Consider the following 27,068-nt stretch of genomic DNA (forward strand, 5'->3'; position numbering starts at 1 on the left):
AAAAAGGTGTAGAGTTGATGGTGGTGGGGAAAAAAAATGAAACCACAACTGAGAGGTTATAACTATCAGGAAGACTGAACAGACGGAGTCTCTTATCTCTGGAAAAAATGGTGGTTGGTGGGAGGGAGGGGATTGGCGACATGATAGAGATCTTTAAAGTTAAGCGATTTGATAGGATAGACCAAGAGGATGTTTCCACTTGTTGGGGAGCCCAGAAGCATAGGCCACAAATACAAGAGTTCCACTCATAAATTCAATCAGAAATACTGGAGAAACTGCATTACCCAGAGAGGAGCTAGAATCTAGAACTTTGGCCCAGTGGTTAGCACTGCTGTCTCATGGCACCAAGGACCTAGGTTTGATCTCAGCCCTCGGTCACTATCCATGTGGAGTTTGCACATTCTCCCCGTGTCTGCGTGGGTCTCACCCCCACAACTCAAAGATGTGCAGGGTAGGCAGATTGGCCACGCTAAATTGCCCCTTAGTTGGAGAAAAAAGTTATTTAAAAATGTAGAACTTGTTAATTTATGGGCTGATTGAGGCAAAGGAGATATGAGGGAGAAAGCAATAGGTTAGATTGATAGGGCAAGATGAAGTAAATAGAATTGGAGGACTCAATTAGCATAAAGACGAACCCAGGTTTTTGGGCCACATGGCCTGTCCCATCATTTTATATAATCCCACTACCAGTGTAATCCGAAGAGGTCACTTAGCTAGGCTGAGACTATTCCTGGTGCTACCCCCATTATAAGCCATATAACATCACCCATAACCCCAAATATTCCTTTCATTTATTGACAAACATTTCCAACCTTCTGTATCTTGCCCAAGTGGCTATTATTCACCTGAGCCTCAGTAAGATTCACAGGCTAATCAATCATGAAATATCACTCAGGTGAACTTCCGTTAAACGAACACAAAATTCTCACAGAAAATAGTCAAGCAAGTTTCCAATATTGGAAATACAACAGGTATTTGGTTGCCACAGACTGTAAAACGTCAATCCCAGTACACCAAGGTTCAGTTAGCACTATGTGGAAAGTGACAAAAGCCCAGTTGACAACTCTGGCACATTATTGAAGTTGCTCACAGTACAGGTCTGATACAGAAATGCTGCTAGTGTTCTACTATTACTGTTGTCTAGAAGAAAACAAATAGAGTTCACATTTTTTTTTATTTCAAAGTAATAAGAAAATGGCAATACTGTACATTAGCAAAGTTCAAATTGTACACAATTAGCAGATACAGATTTTCCATTCAAGCACACAATCATTACAGCTCCAGGCAATGTCTTTCAAAGCCCTCACCGGCAACCCATTGGGCAATGCTTCTGCACGGAATCAGACTAGGTTTCCGCCTTTCAGTCACATAACCTTCATGGATGTATATACTCAGTCATGGACTCCCTCCCTCAACCTTGGAATTATTAAATATCACATCTGTTTCCTTATTAAAAGACAAAATAAGCATTTGTCTATGTGAATCTCTATTTCCCAATCAAATCAACAGAACCAAAAATCAAGTCACCCAAAATAAATAGAAAGAGGTCAAGGCATTACACAGTATACCGTGACCTCAATATTCCTCTGCAGATTTCCCTGGCCGGAACCCTTTCTACTTTGTTATCAAACAGATCAAGATCTAGGGGGATTTAAAACAAAAGGTGGCTTCAAGTGGCAGTGTAGCAGACCAGTCCACAGCAGTAATAAGACAATACGCCACTGAATCATCACTGGTACTTTCAACTCTTTGGCGGTTTATTGCAAGAGTCAGTGAAGGGGAGGTTAGAAAGTCCCTATCGCCAGTGGAAGGGGAAACAAATGCACATTTGGGTAGATGATTCACTGCAAATCACCAAGTGGTTTCCTGGTATTGGGACACAGATTAGAGGCAAAGGTGGGAATGAATCTCCATGAAGAAAAATAGCAAAAGAAAAAAAAAAAAGACATGAATAGGGCTTTTATTCAAAAACAGTCTCCCTGGAAATGTCACAAATATGAAAACAAATAAACATTCATCAGAAAGTAGCAAACCTTTGGAAATGTGAGACTACTGATCATTATATTTAAGTAAAGGCCACGGTTTAAAACAAAGGGGGAAATTTGTGGATTACCAGGAAACAGCTCGGATTGGGCAGTCAAAGAAATCCAACTCAACCTGTGAGGACAGCTGGGCTAGTTTTAAAAAAGTTGCTTTGTTTCCTGGTCAGGTGCAGTGGAGCAACTCATTTATGACATCAACACCAACCTTGGGCCATAGATTTCCAATCCGAGTGAGTCTTCGAAGGCGAGCACTTAAGCACAAAGTCCCATCAGGCCCACTTGTAGATCTTGACCATTTTTTCTGTCAGAGTTCCCAAAAGATTAGTGTGATTCACCTCAAAGGGGCAGATATCCAGTACAGGCTGGTCGGCTTGGAGCTTCTGGATGAGGGAGCCACTCCCTGCATTCCACACCTGCCACATCAAGAAAGTAAAAAGGGTTAACATGGTCAGACACCTGCAGACAAAACTGAACCGAGGCAGCCTGCAGAATTCTACAGGTCAAACAATCAGGGTGTTTTGTTTCTTTCTCCACTAACAATCCCCTCTCAACAGTCTAACCCTGACATTCCCACATTTATGGTAGGTTACAGGGAGAAAGGGCAGAAAAATGACATGAAACACACAAATACCAGGAACTAAAGTAAAATTAAATGCTGGAAACAAAGCAGCCGGTTCACAGTCAGATGATCCAACAAGGAGGTGCAGTTTATAGATGAATGCAAATTTTCCTTTCACAGATGTCAAGAAACTCGCTGTGCATCGTCAGCATTTTAAAATCAGAAAGTTTGCCAACTTTTATACACATCACTGGATTGTGTCCAGTCTAACAACATTTACACAATCCCTCAATCTTCCTCCCACCCACGTTTGCCAAGCAGCCTTCTGTCTAGCCATCATTCCTCTCATTCCCACCCTTTTTTCATCATGCAAACACACATTGGTCCTCTATTAAACAGCATGACCCCACCCCCTTCACATATGCTCAGCACGCTTGGTTATAGATTGCTTTTCATCTTTACATGGCATCAGCAAAAATGATCAAACAAGTTGCAAAATTACATTGCGGCAAATGGAATGGAAAGAAAACGGAATCACTTTTCTTTTTCTTTAAATTTTCCAATTAAGGAGCAATTTAGCGTGGCCAATCCACCTATCCTGTACATCTTTGGGTTGTGGGGGTGAGACCCATGCCAGCATGGAGAGAATGTGCAAACTCCACACAGATAGTGACCCCAGGCCGGGATCGAACCCGGGTCCTCGGCGCTGTGAGACAGCAGTGATAACCACTGCACCACCACGGATCATTTTTCCATGACACCAAATCTTCAATGAGTTCAAGTTAAGTTAAATAATCAGCTTTTATGAATTCATGTTTTAAATCGAATTCAACACCGGGAGTCTAAAATCTCACGCAGAACTGCAGGATGAGTGTACCACATAATCTGGATGCTCTCACCAGTGCTGCCCATGACCAAAGTATTCATTTCATTTTAATTGGACAAAATAGAACCCTCAATCACAAGTCTGAGCATACCTGCTGCCACCATGTGGCTTAACTCAGGATCACACCAGAAATCACTAAAATATACTAGCCACCCAGAATTAAGAGTGTGTACACAGCTCTTACAACTATACTGCAGGATCGGTGAACCGTGAATATGTGTTCAAAGGCACCATTGGTCATTATCTGTAATAAACATGAAGACACTTCACTGAGACTTACTGCAGCTGAACTATGCCAGTGAAATTACAACTGCTGACAATCGGGCACCACGCACTGTGTTGCAGAGAGGCAGCCTGTAGTGTATCACATAAGCACACGGGTTCATTGTCCTGAAAGTTGTATGGCAGTGATTGTCAATTGGCTGGAAGCCCACTCTTGTACAAATCACAGCCTGGTGATGGAATCAACCACAGGGATTCCCACTATGTGGGCGGCAAGCCCCAATGGGGTCACAGAGGTAACATTTGGAGTCACGAGATGCCCTCCTCTGAGCAGTCACGTCAATTGTGCGTAGGAGCCAACCCAGTCCAGAGGCTCGAGTGGGACAGCCCTTGAAACAACTGAATTATTTCTGCCAAACAGTAACCCAAAGTGCTCCTAGATTAATCGTTTTATTAGTGGTGAGTGCAGAGCAGGCCCAGGATGTTTGCGCGGCTGCTTGGTGCAGCTTGAGGCTGGCAAGTGTAACTCCGTCACCAACTGAGTGCAGAAAAAAAACAAATAGTGCTGTGGCTGAGCCGGAAAGGTGAGTGGTAGCTTTAGTGTGTGATCTGGTCCTTACCCAAGACAGCATCTGCTTCTCAGATACTGGAAGCGACACAGAAAGGGCAGCAAGTAAGAGAGGCTGCTAAGTTTATAATAATCTTTATTAGTGTCACAAGCAGGCTTACACTAACACTGCAATGAAGTTACTGTGAAAATCCCCCAGTCGCCACACTCCGGCGCCTGTTCGGCTGCACTGAGGGAGAATTCAGAATATCCAATTCACCTAACAAGCACGTCTTTTGGGAGAAGGGGGTTTGGGAAGAGGGGTTGCTGACTGGGGTTCAGAAAAGGGGGTGATTATGTATAATTTTTTGAGTGGGGGGAAAAAAAAAAAAAAAAAAAAAAAAAAGAGGGGCTTATGCTCCCTTCACACTTTGTTCATATTTTCAATCATTATTTGACCCTGATTTTATGAAGAATACAACAGAACAATCTACCACCGTTGTCCTCAATAATCTAACCGGCTGCCATGCTGTAACTCCGAGCGCAGAATGTCAAGGAAGCTAATCTGAAAGTCGATAATCGAAGATGTAGCTGGTGACAAAGTTGATGGAGAAGAAGGATTGCCATCACCTACCATAGCACTGTTGGTTGCCTCATCCCCAGCACACACCAAGACAGTGCCGTCATTCTCTGGACTTGCAAAAATGGCATTTTTGGTGAGTAGTTTACACGTCGGGCCCGCTTGAAACGTTTGCACCGGGTAACATGTGCAGACTAGGTTTTCCAGCGAATCTGGGGAAGGACTGCTCGACAGCTCCATCATCACACACCGTAAAGAACTATGAGTTTTACCTGCTTTAAAAAGAAAACATTCATCATGCATTTAAGAGTGGCAGCGGTTTTCAATTTTGAAAGTATAAAATTCTCCCTTTCAACAGGTGAGGGTGTTTGCTGAGATTTAGCGCCACAGCTGCCAGCAACACGAGGAAAGTGGGTCTTTCAGAACTGGGGGAAGATATTTTATAAATATATTAATGGTAAAAGGTGTCTGCGTGGGTTTCATCCCCACAACCCAAAAGATGTGCAGGTTAGGTGGATTGACCACACTAAATCGCCTCTTAATTGGAATGATATGGAGATGCCGGCATTGGACTGGGGTGAGCACAGTAAGAAGTCTTACAACACCAGGTTAAAGTGCAACAGGTTTGTTTCAAACACTAGCTTTCGGAGAACTGCGGGTGGGTGGTGTTCTCGCGTATAATGGTGGTATTCATGTCGATGATCTGGCACGTCTTGCAGAGATTGCCATAGCAGGGTTGTGTGGTGTCGTGGTCGCCGTTCTGAAGGCTGGGTAGTTTTCTGCAAACAATGGTTTGTTTGAGGTTGCGCGGTTGTTTGAAGGCAAGTAGAAGGCTGCGAAGATGATGTCGTAGTTTCTCCTTTCCCGGAGCGGAGAAACTACGACATCTTCTTCGCAACCTTCAACAAGTCATCGATGAAGATGAACATCTTGCCAAGGTCATCCCCACACCCCCACTACTTGCCTTCAAACAACCGCGCAATCTCAAACAAACCATTGTTTGCAGCAAACTACCCATCCTTCAGAACAGCGACCACGACACCACACAACCCTGCCATGGCAATCTCTGCAAGATGTGCCAGATCATCGACATGGATACCACCATTACACGTGAGAACACCACCCACCAGGTACGCGGTTCATACTCGTGCGACTCGGCCAATGTGGTCTACCTCATATGCTGCAGGAAAGGATGTCCCGAAGCATGGTACATTGGCGAGACCATGCAGACGCTGCGACAATGAATGAACGGACATCGTGCGACAATCACCAGGCAGGAATGTTCCCTTCCAGTCGGGGAACACTTCAGCAGTCAAGGGCATTCAGCCTCTGATCTCCGGGTAAGCGTTCTCCAAGGCAGCCTTCAGGATGCGCGACAGCGCAGAATCGCCGAGCAGAAACTTATAGCCAAGTTTCACATAAGAGTGCGGCCTCAACCGGGACCTGGGATTCATGTCGCATTACGTTCATCTCCCACCATCTTGCCTGGGCTTGCGAAATCCTACCAACTATCCTGGCTTGAGACAATTCACGCCTCTTTAACCTGGGGTTACCCCTATCTCTGGATCTGTGAACACTTAATTAACTGCAAATGCTCGCATTCAAAGCATTGTCTTGCATCTTTGAATTTGTCTATATATGTGTTTCTGGAACATACCTCTTCATTCACCTGAGGAAGGAGCAGTGCTCCGAAAGCTAGTGTTTGAAACAAACCTGTTGGACTTTAACCTGGTGTTGTAAGACTTCTTACTGTCTTAATTGGAAAAACATTTTTTTTATTATTTTTTTTTTTTAAATTGGGCACTCTAAATTTATTTTTAAAAAATTAATGGTAAATGGTTGGTTGAGGAAAAAATGGGATCTATTAGAGAGGAAAAAGAGAACTTGTGTAGATGCAGAGGCTGTGCGAAGGGTTTTAAATGAATATTTTGTCTGTGTTTACAAAGGAAATGGATGATGCAGATATAGAAGTCCAGGAGGAAAATGGAGATATTAGATGGTATGATCATAAAGAGAGAGGAAGTACTTGAAGGGTTGGAATCTTTGAAAGTTGATAAGTTGTCAGGGCCAATTGGATTGTTTCAGAGGTTACTGAAGGAGGTCAGGGAGGACATAGCAGATGCTCGGAGGATGATTTTTCAATCCTCACTTGATACAGGGGAGGTGCTGGAGAAATGCAAACGAAAGAGGTTCCATTGTTTAAAAAGGGATTGAAGGAAATGCAAAACAACTATATTAGTCTTACATTGGTAGTGGGCAAATTAGTAGAATCAATCCTGAGAGATAAGATTAAAGGCATGGACTAGTCAGGGATAGTCAGCAAGGATTTGATAAAGGAAGGTCTTGCCTCACAAATTTGATTGAATTCTTTGAAGAAATGACAAGAAGGGTTTATGAAGGTAGTGCAGTGGATGTTGTATACATGGATTTTAGCAAGGATTCTGACAAGGTCCCACATGGCAGATTGGTCAAAAAGTAAACGCCCATGGGATACAGGGCAATGTGGCAAACTGGATAAAACGTTGATTTAGTAACAGGAAACAAAGGATAAATGGTTAATGGCTGGCCTTGCAAATGGAAAGTTATTTCAAGTGGTGTTCCAGAAGCTCGGTGTTGGGACCCTTGCTGTGCGTTATATATTAACGATTTGGACGTGAATGCGGGGGGCACAATTGGGAAGTTTACAGTCAACACAAAGATTTGCTGAGTGGTGGACAGTGTAGAGGATAGCGATAATCTCCAAATGAATGTAACTGGTTGGTGGAGTGGACAATAAAGTGGCAGATGGAATTTAACACAGAAGTGTGAGGTCATGCATTTATGAAGGTCAAACAGTTATAGGGAGTACACATAAATGGGAACATACTAAAGGGTAGATGAAGTGAGAGATCGTTTTTAAAAAAAATTCCAATTAAGGGGCAATTTAGTGTGGCCAATTCACCTACCTTGCACATCTTTGGGTTGTGGGGGTGAGACCCATGCAGACACAGGGAGAATGTGCAAGCTCCACATGGACAGTGCCCTGGGACCATGATCGAACCCGGATCCTTGATGCCATGAAGAAGCAGTGCTAACCACTGCACCACGAAGTGAGTGATCTTGGCTTACAAGTTCACAGGTCCCTAAAGGCAGCAGTTCCAAGTAGACAAGATTTTTAAAAACGCACATGAAATGCTCTGCTTTATAGGTAAAGGTATAGAATATCAAGGTAAAGATATAATGCTGGAATGGTATAAAAACTGGTGAGGCCACAACTGGAGTAGTGTGCAGTTCTGGTCGCCACATTACAGGAAGGACATAATTGCTCTCTCCAAGTGCAGGGGAGGTTTACAAGAATGTTGCCAGGGCTAGAAAAGTGCAGCTACAAGGAGCGATTGGATAGGTTGGGGTTAGTTTCTTTGGAACAAAGAAGGCTGAGGGGTGACTTAATGGAGGTGTACAAAATTATGAGCAGAAGTGATAAGAGTGGACAAGATAAAATCATTTCCCTTTACGGATAATTTTAGAACCAGGGGACATAGATTCAAGATAAATGGCAGAAGGTTAAAGAGGACATGAGGAATAACTTTTTTTAGGTAGAGTATTGTGGGAGTTTGGAATTTGCTGCCTAAGTTGGTGGCGGAGGCCCTAAACTTAAAAAAAAAAAAATCTGGATCTGCAGCTCAAGTGTTGTACGCTGCAGGGCTATGGACTGGGTGCAGGAAGGTGGGATTAGAAAGGGTGTCCTCGGGCTGACATGGATAAGTTGGGCCGAATGGCCTCCTTCTGCGCTGTAACTTTTCTACGGGTCACTATTTAAAAATAAGGGGCCGTTCATTTAAGACAGATGAGGAGTACATTTTTCTCTCACCGAGACTCATAAATCTTTGGAACTCTTCTTCAAAAAGCAGTGAAGCACAGTCTTTGAATATTTTTAAAGTCAAATGTAGATAGATTCTTGGTAAAGGGGTGAAAAGTTGTTGGGATAGGCGGGAATGCAGAGCGGACGTTACAATCAGATCAGCCATGATCTTATTGAATGGCAGAGCAGGCTTGAGAGGCCAAGTCATAGAATTTACAGTGCATGAGGCCATTCGGCCCATGGAGTCTGCATCGGCCCTTGGAAAGAGCACCATACTTAAGTCCATGCCTCCACCCTATCCCCATAAGCCAGTAACCCCACCCAACCTTTTGGACACCGAGGGGCAATTTAGCATTGCCAATCTATCTAACCTGCACATCTTTGGACCGTGGGAGGAAACCAAAGCACCCGGAGGAAACTCACGCAGGCACGGGGGGGAACATACAAACTCCAGGCAGTCACCTGAGGCCGGAATTGAACCCAACTCCCTGGAGCTGTGAGGCAGCATGCTAACCACTGTGCCACCCTGGAGCCTGATGCTGTCTTCACCCATGAGGCTTACTGGACCAGCAGTATACAATCCTGGCTGGTTCCATCTTCTCTCACTCAAGGGCACTAAAGCCAGTATCACTCTGCCTTCCATTCAAGCCAGATGGCCTAAAAGATTCAGTGTCCATAACTGCTTCATTGGGCATGCCATAACTCCCCCACCTCCTCCCAAATGTTGTCCAACGTACTTGGCCTGTAAGTAACGAGACAGTGTCGCATCGTGGGTTCGATCTGTATATCTGTGCAGCTTCCAACTTCTAGGGGCAGCAAATGCGCCTTGTATGTGTTTGTGGATTTCTGCTCCCAGAAGCACCCTCCCTCCAGGGTGCCGGCCACCAGACCACCGCATGGAAATGCTGCAGAAGCCATACGTGGGAGATAAGACAATGAAGTCACAGGACACCTACATATTGAAATGTACAACAGGGAAAAAAGTTATAATATGCAATCACAGGTGACAAGAGGGAGAAAATTAAAATATTTTTTTCACATATAACTGCATTAGGAGGGGCAGGAAGCAAATGAGAGAATCACAACTATAAATGTATTCACTAGCAATTATACATAGATCAGAAAACTAGTCTTGGAATAATGGAGGCAGATCCTAGTAAAAATAGGACAGATGTGATGGACATTTTTTCTAGGATACAATGTGGGCCAGTCATGTGACTTGGGCCTGAAAGGTTACTCAAAGGAAAAGGCGCCCTTGCCACTCTCTACCTCCCGGTCCCATCAATCCCTGTAGTTCTAGAATGCACCATATATGATTAGTCAAGTCTTCTAATGCACTTTGTAAAACAATGTTACATGCTTGATTATCTGAATGCACTGCAGGTGAAGCTTCCCACTGGTTCATTGCAACAAATGCCACATTATCAGCTCCTGGGAGATCCAGCCTGCTGTGCAACTGCTGATATGCAAGGACTATAGCAAGCATCAGAAGGGACAAATACAGTAACCTAGTACACCAGCAAAAAGTAAAACTCCACAACGTATTGAAAAAACCCACCTGGAACCCTGTGATGGCAGCTCCTGGACATGTGTGGTGGTGTCCCTCATGTCGTAAATCAAGATGGAACCATTTATCAGCCCAGCATAGATGTAGTTTGTGTCATCTGAGCACCAGCAGCAGCTCCAGACAGGGCGGCCAGTGTTGTACGTCTGAACCACAGTGTTGGCAATCAGGCTACAAAGACAGTAATTAACAGGATCGTTGCAGGCAGTTAGGCCAAGCACAGGGTGATGGAATAGCATTGTCAACATCTTGGATAGTTCACCACAGGAAAGAAAACAATGCAGATAAAATGTGGCTGCAATTCTAGACTGTTCCTATCAGTGAGCTGCAGGATTATGCAGACCGCAAAGGACTTGGCTTTATGCCAAGGCCAGTTTCATCCTATAGCAGCACGAAGGGACTACGGGTCAGCCTGAGCTGCCCTCAGCTGCCATTTCTTCTTGGGATGAGAGATACTGTGCCCAGATGAGTTTGTGGTGGGGGTGGGCCTTCTTCCAATGTTTTTAGAATTTCTTGCGGGGCTACTTAGTGAATGGTATCAATAATTTTGAAGTCATTTTATGGTCCCACATTAGAAGAAATATTAAATACAATTTGATATCTTACCATAACGTCATCTGGGTTCATAACCTCCGAATGCAAGGCTAGCACCACAACCGCTAACCTGTATACTGAGCTATGGGTTCAAGGATTGACCAGGAACCTGCTCCTCTATTACCAGCAACTCCTTATCTAAGTGTATGAGTGAGCTGTAATGCTCTGGCAGTCAAATAGCCTGCTAACTTTTGAGATTTAGATTTGCATAGGCATGTCATTTGGAGAATGATCGTTGCCAGTGGAATCGGATTCCAGGAAAAAGCCAACCCCTTCAAGAGAGGAAACAGGAATAAAAAATGTCCAGGGAGCAGATCAACTGCAGTTCCTTGTTCCTGAAAAGCAGTGGTGGAAAGTGTAGGCAGAGTTCTCCTGCAAGATAAGTGCGGCAACATTTTTTAACGTGACAGCCTCAAGTCCGAAACAACTAATTCACCCAGATTGCAAGTATGCAGAGGATTCCATGTGTCTGCCACCCTCAAAGACAGTTAAGAGACATGCAGAAAAACAAGAACCAAAGACCAGCATACCTGAATACGAGAACCGTGCACAGGTTTCTCAACCTCCAACAACAGGAAATTAACAAGTATTGATCAAGATCGAGTCTTGGAAGGCACGCGTGAAAACTTGACATTTTGTCAATGCTTTGATCCCTTATCCAATGCCCGCTGTAGTTCGATGCCCATTTACCTGGTTAATTTGATGGTGTTGTCCAGGGATGCAGAAAGGAGTACGCTGTCGGGATGGTCACTGAATGCCAGACCTCTGATCTGTTTAGAATGGATTGGAACATACTGGGTGCTGCGGAAGTTCATCCCACTTATCTTCTTCACGCCACACCCTATGCAGCAGACAAATGAGGTAAGTTGGGCAGCAAACAATTAACTAATGAAGTTACCTTAATTGCAATGCAATTGCAAAAATATAGGTAAATATAACTGCACCTTAAAATAAAAATCCAAAACTGATTGGTAAAATAGTTTGACTCCAGAAATGTTAGCTCTGATCTCTCTCCCCACAGATGCTGTCAGACCTGCTGAGATTGTCCAGAATTTTATGTTTTTGCTGTAGCAATAAGTTTTACCAATGTACTGATGTATCATCTTTTACATCAATGCATCCCATCTTGCAGCAAGATCTATAAAGTAGCCCAAAATCTCACCACAGAAGAAAGATAGGACAAAGACCAGAGAGAAAGCAGCAAGGAAAAGATTAGAGAGGACAAAAGGACTGCTGCAGGAAACTTGAGCCTCAATTTAGGGGAAATGAATGGGAAGCTGAAGAGCAGACAGAATTTTGGGAACTGTAACTTAGATACCAGGACACTATCTCAAATTGGTTATCCAAATACTGGGGTTGCCTGAAAACCAAACATTTTTATAAGTTGCAATGCAATTTGATTAATTATTAAATGAGTAAAACGTAGCGGGACAATTCAGCTGTGCGCTGCACTGGCACGGAGACACACTGCACAAATTATCAGCTACTCTTTTCCATGCTGAGTAGTCAGAGTGCTTCTTGATCCCACCAGACCCGAGTCTAAGAGTCAGCCGTACGTGTATTATTTAATTTATCCCTCAAATGTTGTTTCTTCACTATTATGTATTCTATTTTCAAACATTAATAAAAGGAAATATATTCACTCGATTTCATGTGGCTATTAATTGAATTAAGGTTCGGGGGCTGGGCTCTTTCTGCTTCACCCTGCCGGCGGGATGCTCCGTTACTCCGGCTAGTCAATGGCGTTTCCCATTGTGGAGCAGCCCAACGTCGTCGGGAAACCCCCGGGCTGCTGGCAAAACAGAGCATCCCGCCGGCGGAGAATCCAGCCCCTGACTTATTTCTCTGAAAAGCAGCAATATCCAAATTTCAACAGACTCGGCCCCGAGGTTACTAGTTTTGAGACATTTTAACTGCAAGTCAGCACTTTAGCAGAAACTAGTAGCAGTTGTAGAAACCCCATGTGCAGCTTACCAGGTAGGAGAGTTGTTTGAGGAGAAGGTTGGGACACAACGAGACAGCTCATCAAAGCAGAATATGCCATGACTCGGCAGTTCCCACTCTGCGAAACCATGATTCCTTTCTCAAACTGGTACTTGCACTGACTTTGACTAGAACTGGTGTGACCAGTTAGGGAATTACAGGAACTAGAGGGGCCTTGAGAAGCACTTGGATTGTGCCTGGCAATCAGACATCTCAGTTCCTATAGTAGAGACACAGAAAATTCAATGTCATTTTCACAAAAGAATCAAATATAGTTAGACATACTCCGTCCAACATAGTCGCACAGTCAGAAGGAACCCAGCTGAGAGCGAAGTTCAAAATATATTCAGTATATAGCTATAATATCACACACACACGCATGCACACAGGGAATACAGTACAGAAAGGATTTAATATACAGTTACAAATATACCTACACAGGGAATTCAATATTTGGCTTCATAAACAGGGAATTTCATATATAAAAAGTTCACACAGCTACATGTGGAGGAAACTCAATACACACCCAGATGCTATCTTCTATTCTATGCGCAGTTTAGTCTGATATTCTGTTGTGTCTCTGCCCTGTAGCCCGCTTATTGTTGAACTGATTCTCAATCGTGCCTCAGTATTACTTGCAAATTTTGGCTCTACCAAGATTAGCTGCTGTCCTTCAAAGATGCCAAATGGAAAATACAGCTTTGCATGCCAGGCCTTAATTCACAAAGCTGCATACAGAGCAGAGCTCCAGAAAGCTCAGAGTTTGGGACCACGCCACTGATGAGTTCCAGCTTGGCTGGATCATTTGTCAACTCGCAAATTGCAGAAAATATTAGGGTTAACAATTTGGGCCAAATCAATAGATTTCAGATCAGCAAATAAGCGGACTCAAATATGAAACTGTCCTTCAATGGGGATTAGGAAAATACAGAAATATTTACAATATGCAGAAACACCAGTTGAAGCAACAAATCAAATAAGAGACCAGGGATCATTGCTGTTCAATGGTTTTATATTGAATTAATAAAAACAAGCATACAAAGAATATTTACCGAGGCTATACAAGGATTTGAGAAGTGCCCAACTTTGGCCCCCAAACATGGCAAAGGATAAAAAGGATCTAGAGACAGTGCTGAGCAGAGCATCCCGAATGATACCCAACCAAGATGTTTTAGTGATTTGGAGAAGCTCCTGGTGTTCGAGAATTTACTTGATTCACAGATTGAAGAAATGATCGAGATTTGTTTCAAATAAAGGGGTTGGATTGGTTTGGACAGAGCCTGATTGAATCGGTGAGGTGGATAGGAACGCAAAACTAGAGAACATTAGAGTAGTCAGGCAGAGGTAGGTTAAAGTGTTGAAAAGTCCACCAATAGACATCGCACTGTTGAAGAGACCAGCAAAACAGATGGAGCAAAAGTGCTCTGAACAAAAGCCTTCGAAGAGGATAACATTAGCCGCCATTAGACTAAGAATATCTGGTAGTAGTAATAATGAAGCTGTCACCAGAAACGGACAGCAGTTAAATACAGAAATCTGGTGTAAGGGGCAGCATGGTGGCACAGTGGTTAGCACTGCTGCCTCACAGCACCCAAGTCCCAAGTTCGATCCCGGCTCTGGGTCACTGTTTGTGTGGAGTTTGCACATTCTCCCAGTGTTTGCGTGGGTTTCACCCCCACAACCCAAAAGATGTGCAGGGTAGGTGGATTGGCCACGTTAAATTTCCCCTTAAATTGGAAAAAATTAATTGGGTACACTAAATTTTAAAGAAAAAAAAAAGAAATCTGGATGTTGCTGTCAATGATATTCTGGACTTCTTCAGGCGACATCAATGCAACCATTGAATCATTAACAATTACTGATTGTTGTGAACTTGAACTATATGCACATTATTGTCACTGTGAAAATAGGAATGAAAATGTTCAATCAGGACAGTTTTTCAAAAATTGCAAATTTTGTATGAAATTAAATGGTAAAATACGTTCTCTCATATTTATGTTTCTCCCTTACTGTAAAATGATTTGTGGTGCTTGCCCGAGAATTCTTCAACTTGATTGGCTGATTAGCCTACTACTGAATGTTCTGTTACTGGATCTCAGAAATCCCATCAAAATTATATTGGAAATGAGGAACTCTACGCTGTCCAACCTGCTGAATAGCTTTTTGCTACTGCCCACAAATCTTGATCCATTGAGTAACGGGCTACAGGCTGCTCCATTCCCTTCGCGGTACAGAGTAATTTCCCCAGAGTATTTTATGAATTGACCACTGGTTCTCTTCTCATCTCCCACAGAAAATTGCAGAGGAAAAGTAAAATTGCAAATGTCAGCACTGAATCTGGACTAGGTGCCTATGAAGGCCTTTTTCCACTCTCTTTTGCACATTTGCACACAAATCCATTCGCAGAGCACCAACCTCATAGGACCAGCCCAATAGGGGCATGGGGCTAATAAAGTTAGATACATGCACGCTACACACATAGCTAAGAATCCAAAGCATGATGGAATTCTTTTATGAAGAATGTTGAGCAACTCATCATTTGATCATTATTCCTGTCTGATTGATATGTTTGCGTCCACAAATAGGAGTACGGACATACAACTATTGATGAGGTGCAAGAATTAATGCAACACCATCTAGTTATTTACATTCAATGCATTTTCTAGAGAAAACCTAATCAAGCAAAAACATCTCGACTAAGCCTCTTGGCTTGCTGGAGAACGACAACAATCAAGGTTCAGGCTAACAATGGGAGATGTGGGGATTATGGCAGCAAACCCAAAAGGTACTTTTATATTACAGGAGTGAGTGTACCAGAGCTACATTTTTCTTTCCTCTAGTTGCAGTAATACGGAGAGTTGGACTTGCAATGAACCATCACAACACAAACTTATGGTTGCTTGAGAATCTGTTGCTGGGTTAAGGCAAGAGTTTCTAAAGCAAATATAGGAGGCAATCTCACATTTGGCCTCAGCCCCTACGTTCCACAGCAGGATTATCTTGAGATCATCACTCAATAGAGCCTCACGTGAATCATAGAATTTACAGTGCAGAAGGAGGCCATTGGGCCCATCGAGTCTGCACCAGCCCTTGGACAGAGTACCTTACTTAAGCACACGCCTCCACCCTATCCCCTTAATCCAGTAACACTGCCCAACCTTTTGGACACTAAAGGGCAATTTAGCATGCGCATCTTTGGACTGTGGGAGGAAACCGGAGTATCCAGAGGAAACCCACACAGACACGGGGAGAAAATGCAAACTTCACACAGACAGTTACCCAAGGTCGGAATCAAACCTGGGTCCCTGGCGCTGTGAGGCAGCAGTGCTAACCACTGTGCCACCGGGCCGTAAACGTGTACGCAGGAATTTATTGAAGATCAGAGAACACCTGGAAAACAGAATAGCCTTCAGTGCCAGATGATGCCAGTCTCAGCTTTATATGTTCACTGGCAGATTAGAAGTAAATTGTCTCTAATCATAGCTCATTGTCAAGCACAAGCTGTGAACTAAGTGTGAATGTTTCTTACTCAATTAGAGCAAGATTAGAAGTATTATGCTGCATACAGCAGATTAGAAACACAGACACAATGTAGAATATCACTAGTTGAGAAATAGAATATATGTTATTCAATTGACATGACAGCTCCAACTTCAGAAATGAAAAGACATGTAATGAAATGACAAACATCAACATCCACCCAAATCTCACAGCGACTGACAGAATTCCAGCCAACATATTACCTAGAACAGCAACATCGTGATTAATCCCAGAAATCTTTTTTTTTTTGTTTAAATTTTGTAAAAATTTAGAGTATCCAATTATTTTTTTTTCTCCCAAGGGGCAATTTAGCGTGGCCAATCCACCTAACCAGCACATCTCTGGGTTGTGGGAGTGAAACCCATGCAGATGCGGGGAGAATGTGCAAACTCCACACGGACAGTGACCCAGGGCCGGGATTCGAACCCGGGTCCTCAGCGCCGCAGTCCTAGTGCTAACCACTGCGCCACGTGCCGCCCCTAATCCCAGAAATCTGGTGGAGACCTGGTAAAGCAAATAGTAATGGACCCCATTTTCTGCACTTATGTATGAGGATTCGCGGGAGATCAATCCTTACCTGCAGCTGTTTACGTAACTTGCTGCACTCGTCTGTCAAGAACTGCAGTTGGAGACGACACTGTGCAGACTCGAGCTCTGCTTTCCGACGCATCACCTGCTCCTTCTCCAGATCTCTGCCCAGGAGAAAGAGATCAAAGTGAAGGCAAAAGAGACAAAACTTGAAAGGTTCCCCAAAGGAAAATGAAAACAGGTAAACTTCACAATATAATAATTCATTCTCGGTAAGAATGGTATCCAAGGAATAAATAGTGATCACAAAGTTACCTTGGAGGAGTGGGGTGGGGGGTCTTTCATAGTCAAGAGGGCAGGTAAGGCTTTGGTTAACAGCTTATCAAAAGAGAGCACTTCCTCTGTACTTCAATGGATAGGTGGATCGAACACGCTAAATTGCCCCTTAATTGGAAAAAAAAGAATTGGGTACTCTAAATTTATTTTAAAAAGGGGGAAAAAAGTACTTCACTGGAGTGTCAGCCTGGATTACCTACTGCACTTACTTCAGTGGGACTGAGTCTGAAACCTCCAAATTCAGATGACATTTGGCAGCTGATGCAGTCACGCACTACGCATAAAATGGAGGGAAGACTCCTCTGGGTTTACCTCGATAATACCCACAGGAATTAAATTTGTGGCAACACTGTCAAAGGATTGCGATCAGGTTATCCAGCCACATTCTCAGACCAGTACTTTGCTGGGCAGAGAAGAGTGCCGCAATATTGAACAGCAGCGTTCCTAGAAGAGTTAAATTAGAATTAACAAGCTTTCATTGACACATCCCCGTTTTGAGTATTTTCCCTCCCTTTCTTTCCAAGGTCTTGGGAGGACATGAAAAAAAGTAGTTTTGGAAACATTTGCAAGAAGGTCACAAAACAAAAGCAGAAAGTGAGAAGTGCTTTCTGAAAGTTGCCTTTTATTTGCATTCCTTTGTGAACTTGTGGAGGACTTGCTGCATATCAGATTTTGTGTATATTATGTTTGTGTTACTGTAGTGGAATGGGGGCAAATAATGCTGATATTGCCAGGAGGTGACTCTCTTAGAGCACACCTATTAAAACACACCTGGTTTCTGCTGCGGCTTTTTGACAATATACCCGAGATATGAGCATAAGTAAATTTACTGGAGCTACCTTTTATGCTACTTCTTCTGCCAAGCAGGCAGTTCTGGTACTGTGGTGGCAGTTCGGATGCACTGACACAATTTATAATAATCTTTTATTAGTGTCGCAAAAAGGCTTACAGTAACACTGCAATGAAGTTACTGTGAAAAGCCCCTAGTCGCCACACTCCAGCACCTATTCAGGTACAGCGAGGGAGAATTCAGAATGCCCAATTATTCACCTAACAAGCACGTTTTTCAGGACTTGTGGGAGGAAACCGGAGCACCCGGAGGAAACCCACGCAGACACGGGGAGAATGTGCAGACTCCGGGACACAGAGTGACCCAAGCCAGGAATTGAACCCGGGTCCCTGGCGCTGTGAAGCAACAGAGCTAACCACGGTGCTACCACAATTTGGAGATATCTGCTTCTCAATGAGGTTGCAGCTGACTTCTACTTTAAGTAATTGAGGGAACCTGGCCTCAAGAAGCCAGGGAGGGTAGGAGTGGGGTGGAGTTGTCTCTATACCATTACATATTTTCCCTATCACGAGGTGCTTCCTTAAACATCTCCCTTGGCTTTATTTTAATTCATTTTTAGGATATGAGCACCTCTGGCAATATCAGCATTATTTGCCCCCATTCCACTACAGTAACACAAACATAATATACACAAAATCTGACAAGCAGCAAGTGGCAGACACAGATCCTGAAAAGGTGATGATAACTACTAGAGAGTAGTTAACCTCAAGCGCCAATCCAATTAGTGTGGGGGTGGAGTCATACGCAGGCAGGGTGGCAGATTTCCTTCCCTGCCAGTTTGGTTTTTTTCATGACAATCCAAAACGTTAAGGTCACTTAATCAATTCCAGATTTTTTCAGCTATTCATTTTTCAAACTGAAACTAGTCCAGTTACATAACCATTAGATTACTGTGTCCAGGTCTGGGCTGTAGATTGTGAACCTTTAATAACCTTTCCCCACTGATCAGCCACTTTCTTGGCATCATTCACATTCAGCTTCCCTGTGCTCTCTCCAACATTTGAACATTCCCTCTTCAGTTTTGTTACCTGCCTAGTACAAAGGAATCCAAGTAAGACATAAAGTCCTTTTTCACAGTCCCTCCACAGAGTAAGGCACTCTTTTTGCTGTTAGAAAAGGGTGAAACTGCAAAAAATGTCAGTCACAAGTATTTTCACTTCATTAGTGTATACCTCTTCAATCGCTCCTGCTCACTGGTATCCACAACTTTCACTGTTGGGGCATACACCAACACCACATCTGACCGCTTAGCTTTCTTATTACACTGTAAAAGACAAACACGATTCTTGTTCGGTTATAAAGCAGTCACAATTTTCCATCGGAGGGAAAAATAAAATCATAATTTTACTGGGACACATTCATAAACTCGTGTCCCCAAAGTCCCGGCCCCATTTCTGACTCACTCCACAACACTTATATTTTATAAAAGAGATAGAGGCACTGGAGAGGGTTAGAAAAAACATGTATCAGGATATTGCCTGGAATGCGGGAGCATACCTATTGGGAGAGAGTGAACAGACTGGGCCATCTTTTTCATGAAAAAAAACAATATGAACTGATTGGCGGTCTTTAAAATTATGAACGGTTTTGACAGTGTAGACACAGAGTGGTTCCACTTGTGGGGAAGAGCAAAACTAAAGGCAATGGAAAGTAGTCACCAATAAATCAAACTGCAAATTCAGAAGAAGCTTCTTTACGAATAGCGTGGGGGAAATGGAAAACTCACTAGCATAATCATTGAAGCACGTAATGTAGATATATTTAATGGGGAGATTAGACAAGTGCGTGAGGGCGAAAAAGGATTATGTTGGTAGGCTTAGATGAGTAAAGGCAGAAGAGGCTCAAGTGCAACATTAACACCGGCATGGACTAATCAAGCCGAAACGGATGGTGTCTGTGCTGTATGGCCCAGATATACACGGTAGCATTGTGGATAGCACAATTGCTTTACAGCTCCAGGGTCCCAGGTTCGATTCCGGCTTGGGTCACTGTCTGTGCGGAGTCTGCACATCCTCCCAGTGTGTGTGTGGGTTTCCTCCGGGTGCTCCGGTTTCCTCCCACAGTCCAAAAGATGTGCAGGTTAGGTGGATTGGCCACGATAAATTGCCATTAGTGTCCAAAATTGCCCTTAGTGTTGGGTGGGGTTACTAGGTTCTGGGGATAGGGTGGAGGTGTTGACCTTGGGTAGGGTGCTCTTTCCAAGAGCCGGTGCAGACTCGATGGGCTGAATGGCCTCCTTCTGCACTGTAAATTCTATGAAATAATTCCATGCAAAGCCAAATATTGACATAATGCCACTGACATTTTCACTGTTGTTAATCGATTCTCAGATGAACTTTGCTTCCTCTGTCAGAGAAAAAAGGCCACTCGCACCATAACCCAAAATCAAAACTTTCTCATCTCTTTTTGAAAAAGAAAACTGAAATTCCAAAACTTTTTTGCTCCACTTGAAACATCCCAAAGTTTCAGTGGGCTCTAAAGGAAGTTAAGCAGCAGATCTAGCTAGGGCTTTAGGTAAGCACGAGGTAGACCACGAGTAACTTGAGACCTCAATTGCAAGATCATTAACTGCTCCATACATTCTTCCCACTTGCTGAAATTCAGCAAACCTAGCAGAACAAAAACGGTTCAAACCCATCCCAACTTCACCTCTGACGGTTCCATTCATTTGAGCAGTTCCTGTTACAGCGAAACTCTAATAAAAATATGAATTGTCGATTTCACCCACCGCCAAGAGCGTGCCACCAAATTACCTGTGGGCATTTTCCTCCTCCCCCCTTCAGCCATTGGAAGATGCAGGTAGAGCCAAAGAGATGGCCGCACTGCAGAGTAGCAAGATGGTGCCCTCCATTAGTGCACGGCTCAAAGCAGATGGGGCACGAATACACTTCTTCATCAGAGGCTGCAGCGTCGGTGGTTTTGGTGCTCGCTGCATCTTCTTTCACATTTAGAGTGTCTTCAGAGTGCGAAGTCAAGCTTTCCTAAAGGTAAAGCATTCATGAAGACCCTGTTAAACCTCCATTACATACATATTTTATTTTCTCTTAGATGAAGCGTGACCTCAGAATGCTGGTGGATGGGCATGATTACCGATGGCTCATTAAATGAGAAAATACTCAAACCTTCCACAAGCTTTTTAAATCGTCAAAATTGTCACTTTCTCAACTTCCCTGGACCTTTCAATGAAAGTTCTGAAAGTACAACAATGTGATGCTTCTGCTGGGATGCATGAGGACTACCAGCAGTAGCTGCTTCAAGTGCTTGTTCCAGCAGATACTCCTCACTACAAGTTGTGACAAGCCAAGACCTAAAGAGAGCAGTTTTAACCAGACACCCATGGGCTCACTTCTACTCTATAATGTACTTCCACAATTAACCATATTAAATCAGTCTCTTAACTTTTGATACGCACTACAGGAAGCAAAGGTAACCAATGCAGTACAGCAGCAACCGCATCATGATATTTAAGTCTCTGTAGCGATCATTACAACAGTAAATCTATGCTAACGGTTGATAGACCAAGTGTTTAAAGTAATCCATGCATTTTCCACCACTGTTTCTTTTATTAATGTGCCCAATAGTATTCTTAAAAATTTTTTTTTTTCGAGTACCTTTCCCCTTTAAGTATTTTCTCAGTACATCCTCCCATATGGGACACGTCTCAGACATGTCGATTACTTCTACTTCAGTTTGCTGTGGGTTCATCTTCTCTTTATTTTATAAATTTAGAGTACCCAATTATTCCCCCCCCCCCCCCCCCAATTAAGGGGCAATCCACCTACTCTGCACATCTTTGGGTTGTGGGGCTGAAACCCACACAGACACAGGGAGAATGTGCAAACTCCACACGAAAAGTGACCTAGTGCCGAGATTGATCCTGGGTCCTCAGCGCATGAGGCAGCAGTGCTAACCACTGCGCCATCATGCGCCCTAATGTGCCCAATATTAAATAAAAATAATTTTAGTTCAAGATTGAAGCATGTTGCCAAATGCAACAAAACTAAACTGGATAGCAGTGAAGCACAAATGCCCAGCAAAAGACCATGTGTCCACTTGCACATGAAGCTAGGTTTGTGCTCAGGTCTGAGTGGGGCCTGAAGCCACAACCTTGTGCATCAGATGCAAGAATGAGCCACAGCTGATACCTTAAGGCTCACAAGTTACAAGCTTCATCAGTTATTTTTCACCGCAGTACACTCTCACCCCAAAATTAAATTTGTCTCCCCACTCCTCCTTTCAGTTCAAAAAATACACAGGCCTCGCAATCCATTTCATAAAAAGCTGCCCATTCAACTTACCATCTATTTTTCTCAATCTGCTAAATATTGGGGTTAATGCCACAAATCCATGTCTCACCATTTTGGGACCAATGTTCCCTCTAATTTCTATTGCACGCTCAGGCAATTTCTTTAAGTGCGCAGCAACGTTTGGGTTGCTGTACAACTGTGCAGCTCAGGAGGAATGGTGTTGTTGCACAAAATACTGGAACGTTAATGTGCCAAGTCATCAAGTCACCATATATTCCACACATACTTGGAGATAACAGCTCATCGCCAACATGTCAACAAGCGAGAGCACATATCAAAACAAATCTTATACAACACAAGTAGCCCTATCGCGGCTGATCCAAATTACTTGCTCACCTTGGTTCCATATTCCTTCATACCGTTACTGAACAAAAGTATGTCAATCTCTCTCTTGCGAGACCTCAAGAATACTCATTCCCTAACAGTTATTCCCCGTTAATTTCCACGGGACCTTCACATTCTAGGATAAGGCAAACTTTCCAGATCTAAATGAGTTAGAGTGCTTCGCAGAACTTTGCAGTTGTTTATGGGACAAAACATTTATAATTTCTGAAATGCCTTACCTGCTCTTGCCGTGCAGACTGTGAATCTCCAGTCTCGGCACTCTGAACTGGCACGGGGTTGACCAGCACGGGGGCACTAGCAGGAGCTGCAAAAGCACAGGTCAGTCAGGATACTGATGACAAAACTCTGTATACAAGAAGTGGGAATGTCAACATTTAAGGCCATGAATGGGCCCAAAAATAAACATTTGCCACCACCCATTAATCACTCACCATTACACCTCCATTATTAAATGCCCAAGTAAACCCCAATCGTTTTTAGGAAAATTGAACTACAGAATTCACTTCAATACAACAAAACAAAACCTGCCGAGGTTTTAACAGAGAATTGTTTTTAAAATTCACTCTCCGGATGTCACATCACTTACAACGCTGGTATCTATTTGCCCCGATATAATGAAGTGATTTGTTCAGCCACTTCAAAGGGAAAATACGAGTCACATGTAGGCTAGATTGGATAAAGGCACTAAATTACCTTCCCCAAAGGACATTTACGAACCATCGGATTCTTTATCACAACCTGATGGCTGCATTGTTACTAAATGCACTAATGGTGCAAGTTCAAATTCAAAAGCGATCTTCTGAATAGACTTCGGTTAAACAAAGTTAAAAAAGAACACGTTATATTTTCAAACACTGATGTTTCAAAGTCTTGCCCATCTTTAAAAAGGTGAAAATGGATCAATTGCAAGCAATACAATGCAAAATGGTATCAGCACTCACACGATAAGTACATTTGGAGCTGAAGAGATATTTCTAAAGTGAAGAGAACATATATAGAACAAGGCACTGGGAGTGTCAGTCACACTAATAGGTGGGGCTGAGTGAAGCCCGACAGGAGACAATGTTTCTTAACTACATCAATGGCCAAGATGCATAAAGTTTGTTACATTTACCAACTCTTCTACTCTCCAGATTTTAGAGGATGCAGTGAACTAAAGAATTCAACTCAGTTACAAGTGGCTAAATAGCAACAGAGTAAAGCATCAGCTTGTACAATACATTGCATGTATAGCAGTACCTTTAACATACCCAGGCTGTAAAGCAATTTACAGACCGATTCTTTCCCACTCCCCCCACCCACCCAAATACATTTTCAGTTAAAGTGGGTAAATTAAAAATAGAAGGAACACGGACAAACAGAATTAGTAAAATAAGTTGGAATAACTGTTATTCCCGGCTCCTTGTAGATTCATCACTTTCAATGTCAAGGCTAAAGTCAAACTCAGAATGTGGAATACAGGTCAACAGAAGCTCCCAATAAGTTGCCAGATCTCACTTGTCTTCGTAATGGTGAACATGAAACCATAGTCATTAAAAATCTGGTTCACTCATGTCCTTCAGGGAGGGAAATCTGACATCCTTACCTGCTCTAGCTTACACACGACTCCAGCAATATGGTTGACTCTTCTCAACTGCTCTCTGAAATGGCCAAGCAAGCCACTCAGTTCAAGGGCAATTAGGGATGGGCAACAAATGTTGGTCTTGCCATCGACACCCATATCCCACAAAGTGAGGCAGATAATGGAGTTTCAGACCGATCAGCGTAACATTAGTAGGGAAAATGCGAGAGTCTCTTATAACAGGGCACTTAGAAAAATCATCAGGATTGAACAAAATCAACATGGATTTATGAAAGGGAAATGAATGAAATGAACATCGCTTATTGTCACAAGTAGACTTCAAATGAAGTTACTGTGAAAAGCTCCTAGTCGCCACATTCCGGCACCTGTTCGGGTAGGCTGGTATGGGAATTTAACTGCTGGCCTGCCTTGGTCTGCTTTCAAAGCCAGCGATTTAGCCCTGTGCTAAACAGCCCCAGTTATTTTGAGGATGTAAATAATGGAATAGACGAGGGAGAACCGTGGATGTTGTGTATTTGAATTTTCAGAATGCTTTTGATAAAGTCCCACACAAGAGATTAACATATAAAATTAATTGAGGTAATATATTGGCATGGATTGAGAATTGGTTAGCAGGCAGGAAACAGAGCAGGAATAAATGGGTCTTTTTCAGAGTGGCAGGCGGTGACCAGTGGAGTACCGCAGGGACCCGTACTTGGACCCCAGCTATTCACAACATATATCAATGATTTGGATGAGGGAACCAAATGTAATATTTCCAAGTTTGCTGATGACATGTAAACTGAGTGGTGAGCAGGATGTTAAGAGGCTTCAAGGTGATCTAGACAAGTTTTTGAGTGGGCAAATACAAGGCAGATGCATTATAACATGAATGTGTGAAGTTATCCACTTTGGTAGGAAAAACAGGATGCAGAGTTTTATCTTATTTAAATGGTGACAGGTTGGAAAATGTCAATGTACAAAGGGACCTGGGTGTGCTTGTACACTGAAAGCAAGCATGCAGGTACAGCAAGCAGTTAGGAAGGCAAACAGTACATTGGCCTTCACTGCAAAAGGATTTGAGAACAGGAGCAAGGATGTCTTACTGCAACTATACAGGACCTTGGTGAGACTGCCCCTGGAGTAATGTGCACAGTTTTCATCTCCTTATTGAAGAAAGGATATACTTGCCATAGAGGGAGTGCAGCAAAGATTCACCAAACTGATTCCTGGGATGGCAGAATTGTCATAAGAGGAGAGATTGGTTTGAACAGGTCTGCATTCACTCGAGTTTAGATGAATGAAGGGGTCTCATTGAAACAAATAAAATTCTGACAAGTCTGGGCTGGCTGGATGCAGTGATGACTTCCTCTGACAGGGGAGTCGAGAACAAGGGGTCACAGTCTCAGGATATGCGGTAGGCCATTTAGGACTGATTTTAAAAAAAATTTCGAGCACCAAATTCTTTTTTTCCAATTAAGGGGCAATTTAGTGTGGTCAAGTCACCTACCCCGCACATCTTTGGGTTGTGGGGATGAGACCCACGCAGATACGGGGAGAATGTGCAAATTCCACACGGACAATGACCTGGGGCCGGGATCGAACCCGGGTTCTCGGCGTCAAGAGGCAGCACTGTTAACCACTGTGCCACCCCATTTAGGACTGTGATGAGGCAAAACATCTTCACTCAGAGGATGGTTAACCTGTGGAATTCTTTATCACGGAAGGCTGTGGAGGCCAAGTCACCTAATATATTGAAGAAGGAAATAGGTTCCTAGACTCCAAAGGCATCAAGGGGCATGGGAGAGTGCAAGAGAATGGTGCTGAGATAGAGGATCAGCCACGAGGTGGCACAGTGGTTAGCATTGCTGCTTCACAGCGCCAGGAACCCAGGTTCAATTCTAGCCTTAGGTGACTGTGTGGAGTTTGTACTTCCTCCCAGTGCATGCATGGGTTTCCTCCGCGTGCTCCGGTTTCCTCCCACAGTCCAAAGATGTGCAGGTTAGGTGGATTGGTCATGATAAATTGCTCCTCAGTGTCCAGAGATGTACAGGCTGGATTACAGGGATAAGGTAAGGTGGACGGATGAGTGGACATTGGTAGTGGTCTTTGAAGGTTCGGTGCAGACTATAGGAGCTGAATGGCCTCCTTCTGCACAGTAGGGATTCTGTGATCCATGTAACAATCAATAGCTTTCTATAATAGTGAATGGCGGAGCAGGCTCGAATGACCTACTCTTGCTCCTACATTGTTTCCAATTAAAAATAAACTTGGGATATTGTATTATAATACAAAAGATATATGTTGACATTGAAAAGGGCTCAGAAACTCGCATCATTCCTAGTGAGAGCCAGCTACACGATATGGCAAAAGATACAAGTCTAAAACGGTAGCTGTAGGGCATAAATACTGAAAAACAAATGAGAGATAACATTAACTATTTCCATTTAAAATGATGAAAGTATGAAACAATCTATTAACCTGGGTGTTGAAAACATGACTTTTGAGTAATCCAACTGTGGTCAGCGCTAGGTCAGGTGCGTTTAGTTTTGATCAATCAAATGGCCTTTAAGTGCTGTTAGAACTTAGGGCAGCACGGTGGCACAGCGGGTTAGCCCTGCTGCCTCACGGCAACGAGGTTCCAGGTTCAATCCCGGCTCTAGGTTACTGTCCGTGTGGAGTTTGCACATTCTCCCGTGTTTGCGTGGGTTTCGCCCCCACAACCCAAAGATGTGCAGGTTAAGTGGTTTGGCCACACTAAATTGCCCCTTTCTTGGAAAAAA

The 27,068-nt window shown here is 43.3% G+C and overlaps 1 protein-coding gene across 3 annotated transcripts in view; it reads right to left on the reverse strand.

Annotated features, from left to right (window-relative positions):
- Window positions 1–1,155: 1,155 nt before the first annotated feature.
- The window catches only part of rfwd3 (ring finger and WD repeat domain 3), a 46,550-nt gene continuing 20,637 nt past the window's right edge, over window positions 1,156–27,068 (reverse strand). For 2 of the 3 annotated variants that reach the window (XM_072518491.1, XM_072518493.1), the window contains 10 exons: window positions 22,943–23,028; window positions 20,826–21,053; window positions 19,245–19,336; window positions 16,936–17,050; window positions 12,810–13,038; window positions 11,526–11,676; window positions 10,236–10,412; window positions 9,415–9,629; window positions 4,891–5,111; window positions 1,156–2,455 (listed from right to left, as the gene is read on the reverse strand). In XM_072518491.1, coding sequence (XP_072374592.1) covers window positions 2,312–2,455; window positions 4,891–5,111; window positions 9,415–9,629; window positions 10,236–10,412; window positions 11,526–11,676; window positions 12,810–13,038; window positions 16,936–17,050; window positions 19,245–19,336; window positions 20,826–21,053; window positions 22,943–23,028 — 1,658 coding nt within the window. In that variant the 3' untranslated portion in view covers window positions 1,156–2,311. The remainder of the gene's footprint in view (window positions 2,456–4,890; window positions 5,112–9,414; window positions 9,630–10,235; window positions 10,413–11,525; window positions 11,677–12,809; window positions 13,039–16,935; window positions 17,051–19,244; window positions 19,337–20,825; window positions 21,054–22,942; window positions 23,029–27,068) is intronic. The other variant, XM_072518492.1, reaches the window with a different exon arrangement.

The sequence above is a fragment of the Scyliorhinus torazame genome, chromosome 10 (genome assembly GCF_047496885.1).
Source record: "Scyliorhinus torazame isolate Kashiwa2021f chromosome 10, sScyTor2.1, whole genome shotgun sequence".
Classification (NCBI taxonomy): Eukaryota; Metazoa; Chordata; class Chondrichthyes; order Carcharhiniformes; family Scyliorhinidae; genus Scyliorhinus; species Scyliorhinus torazame.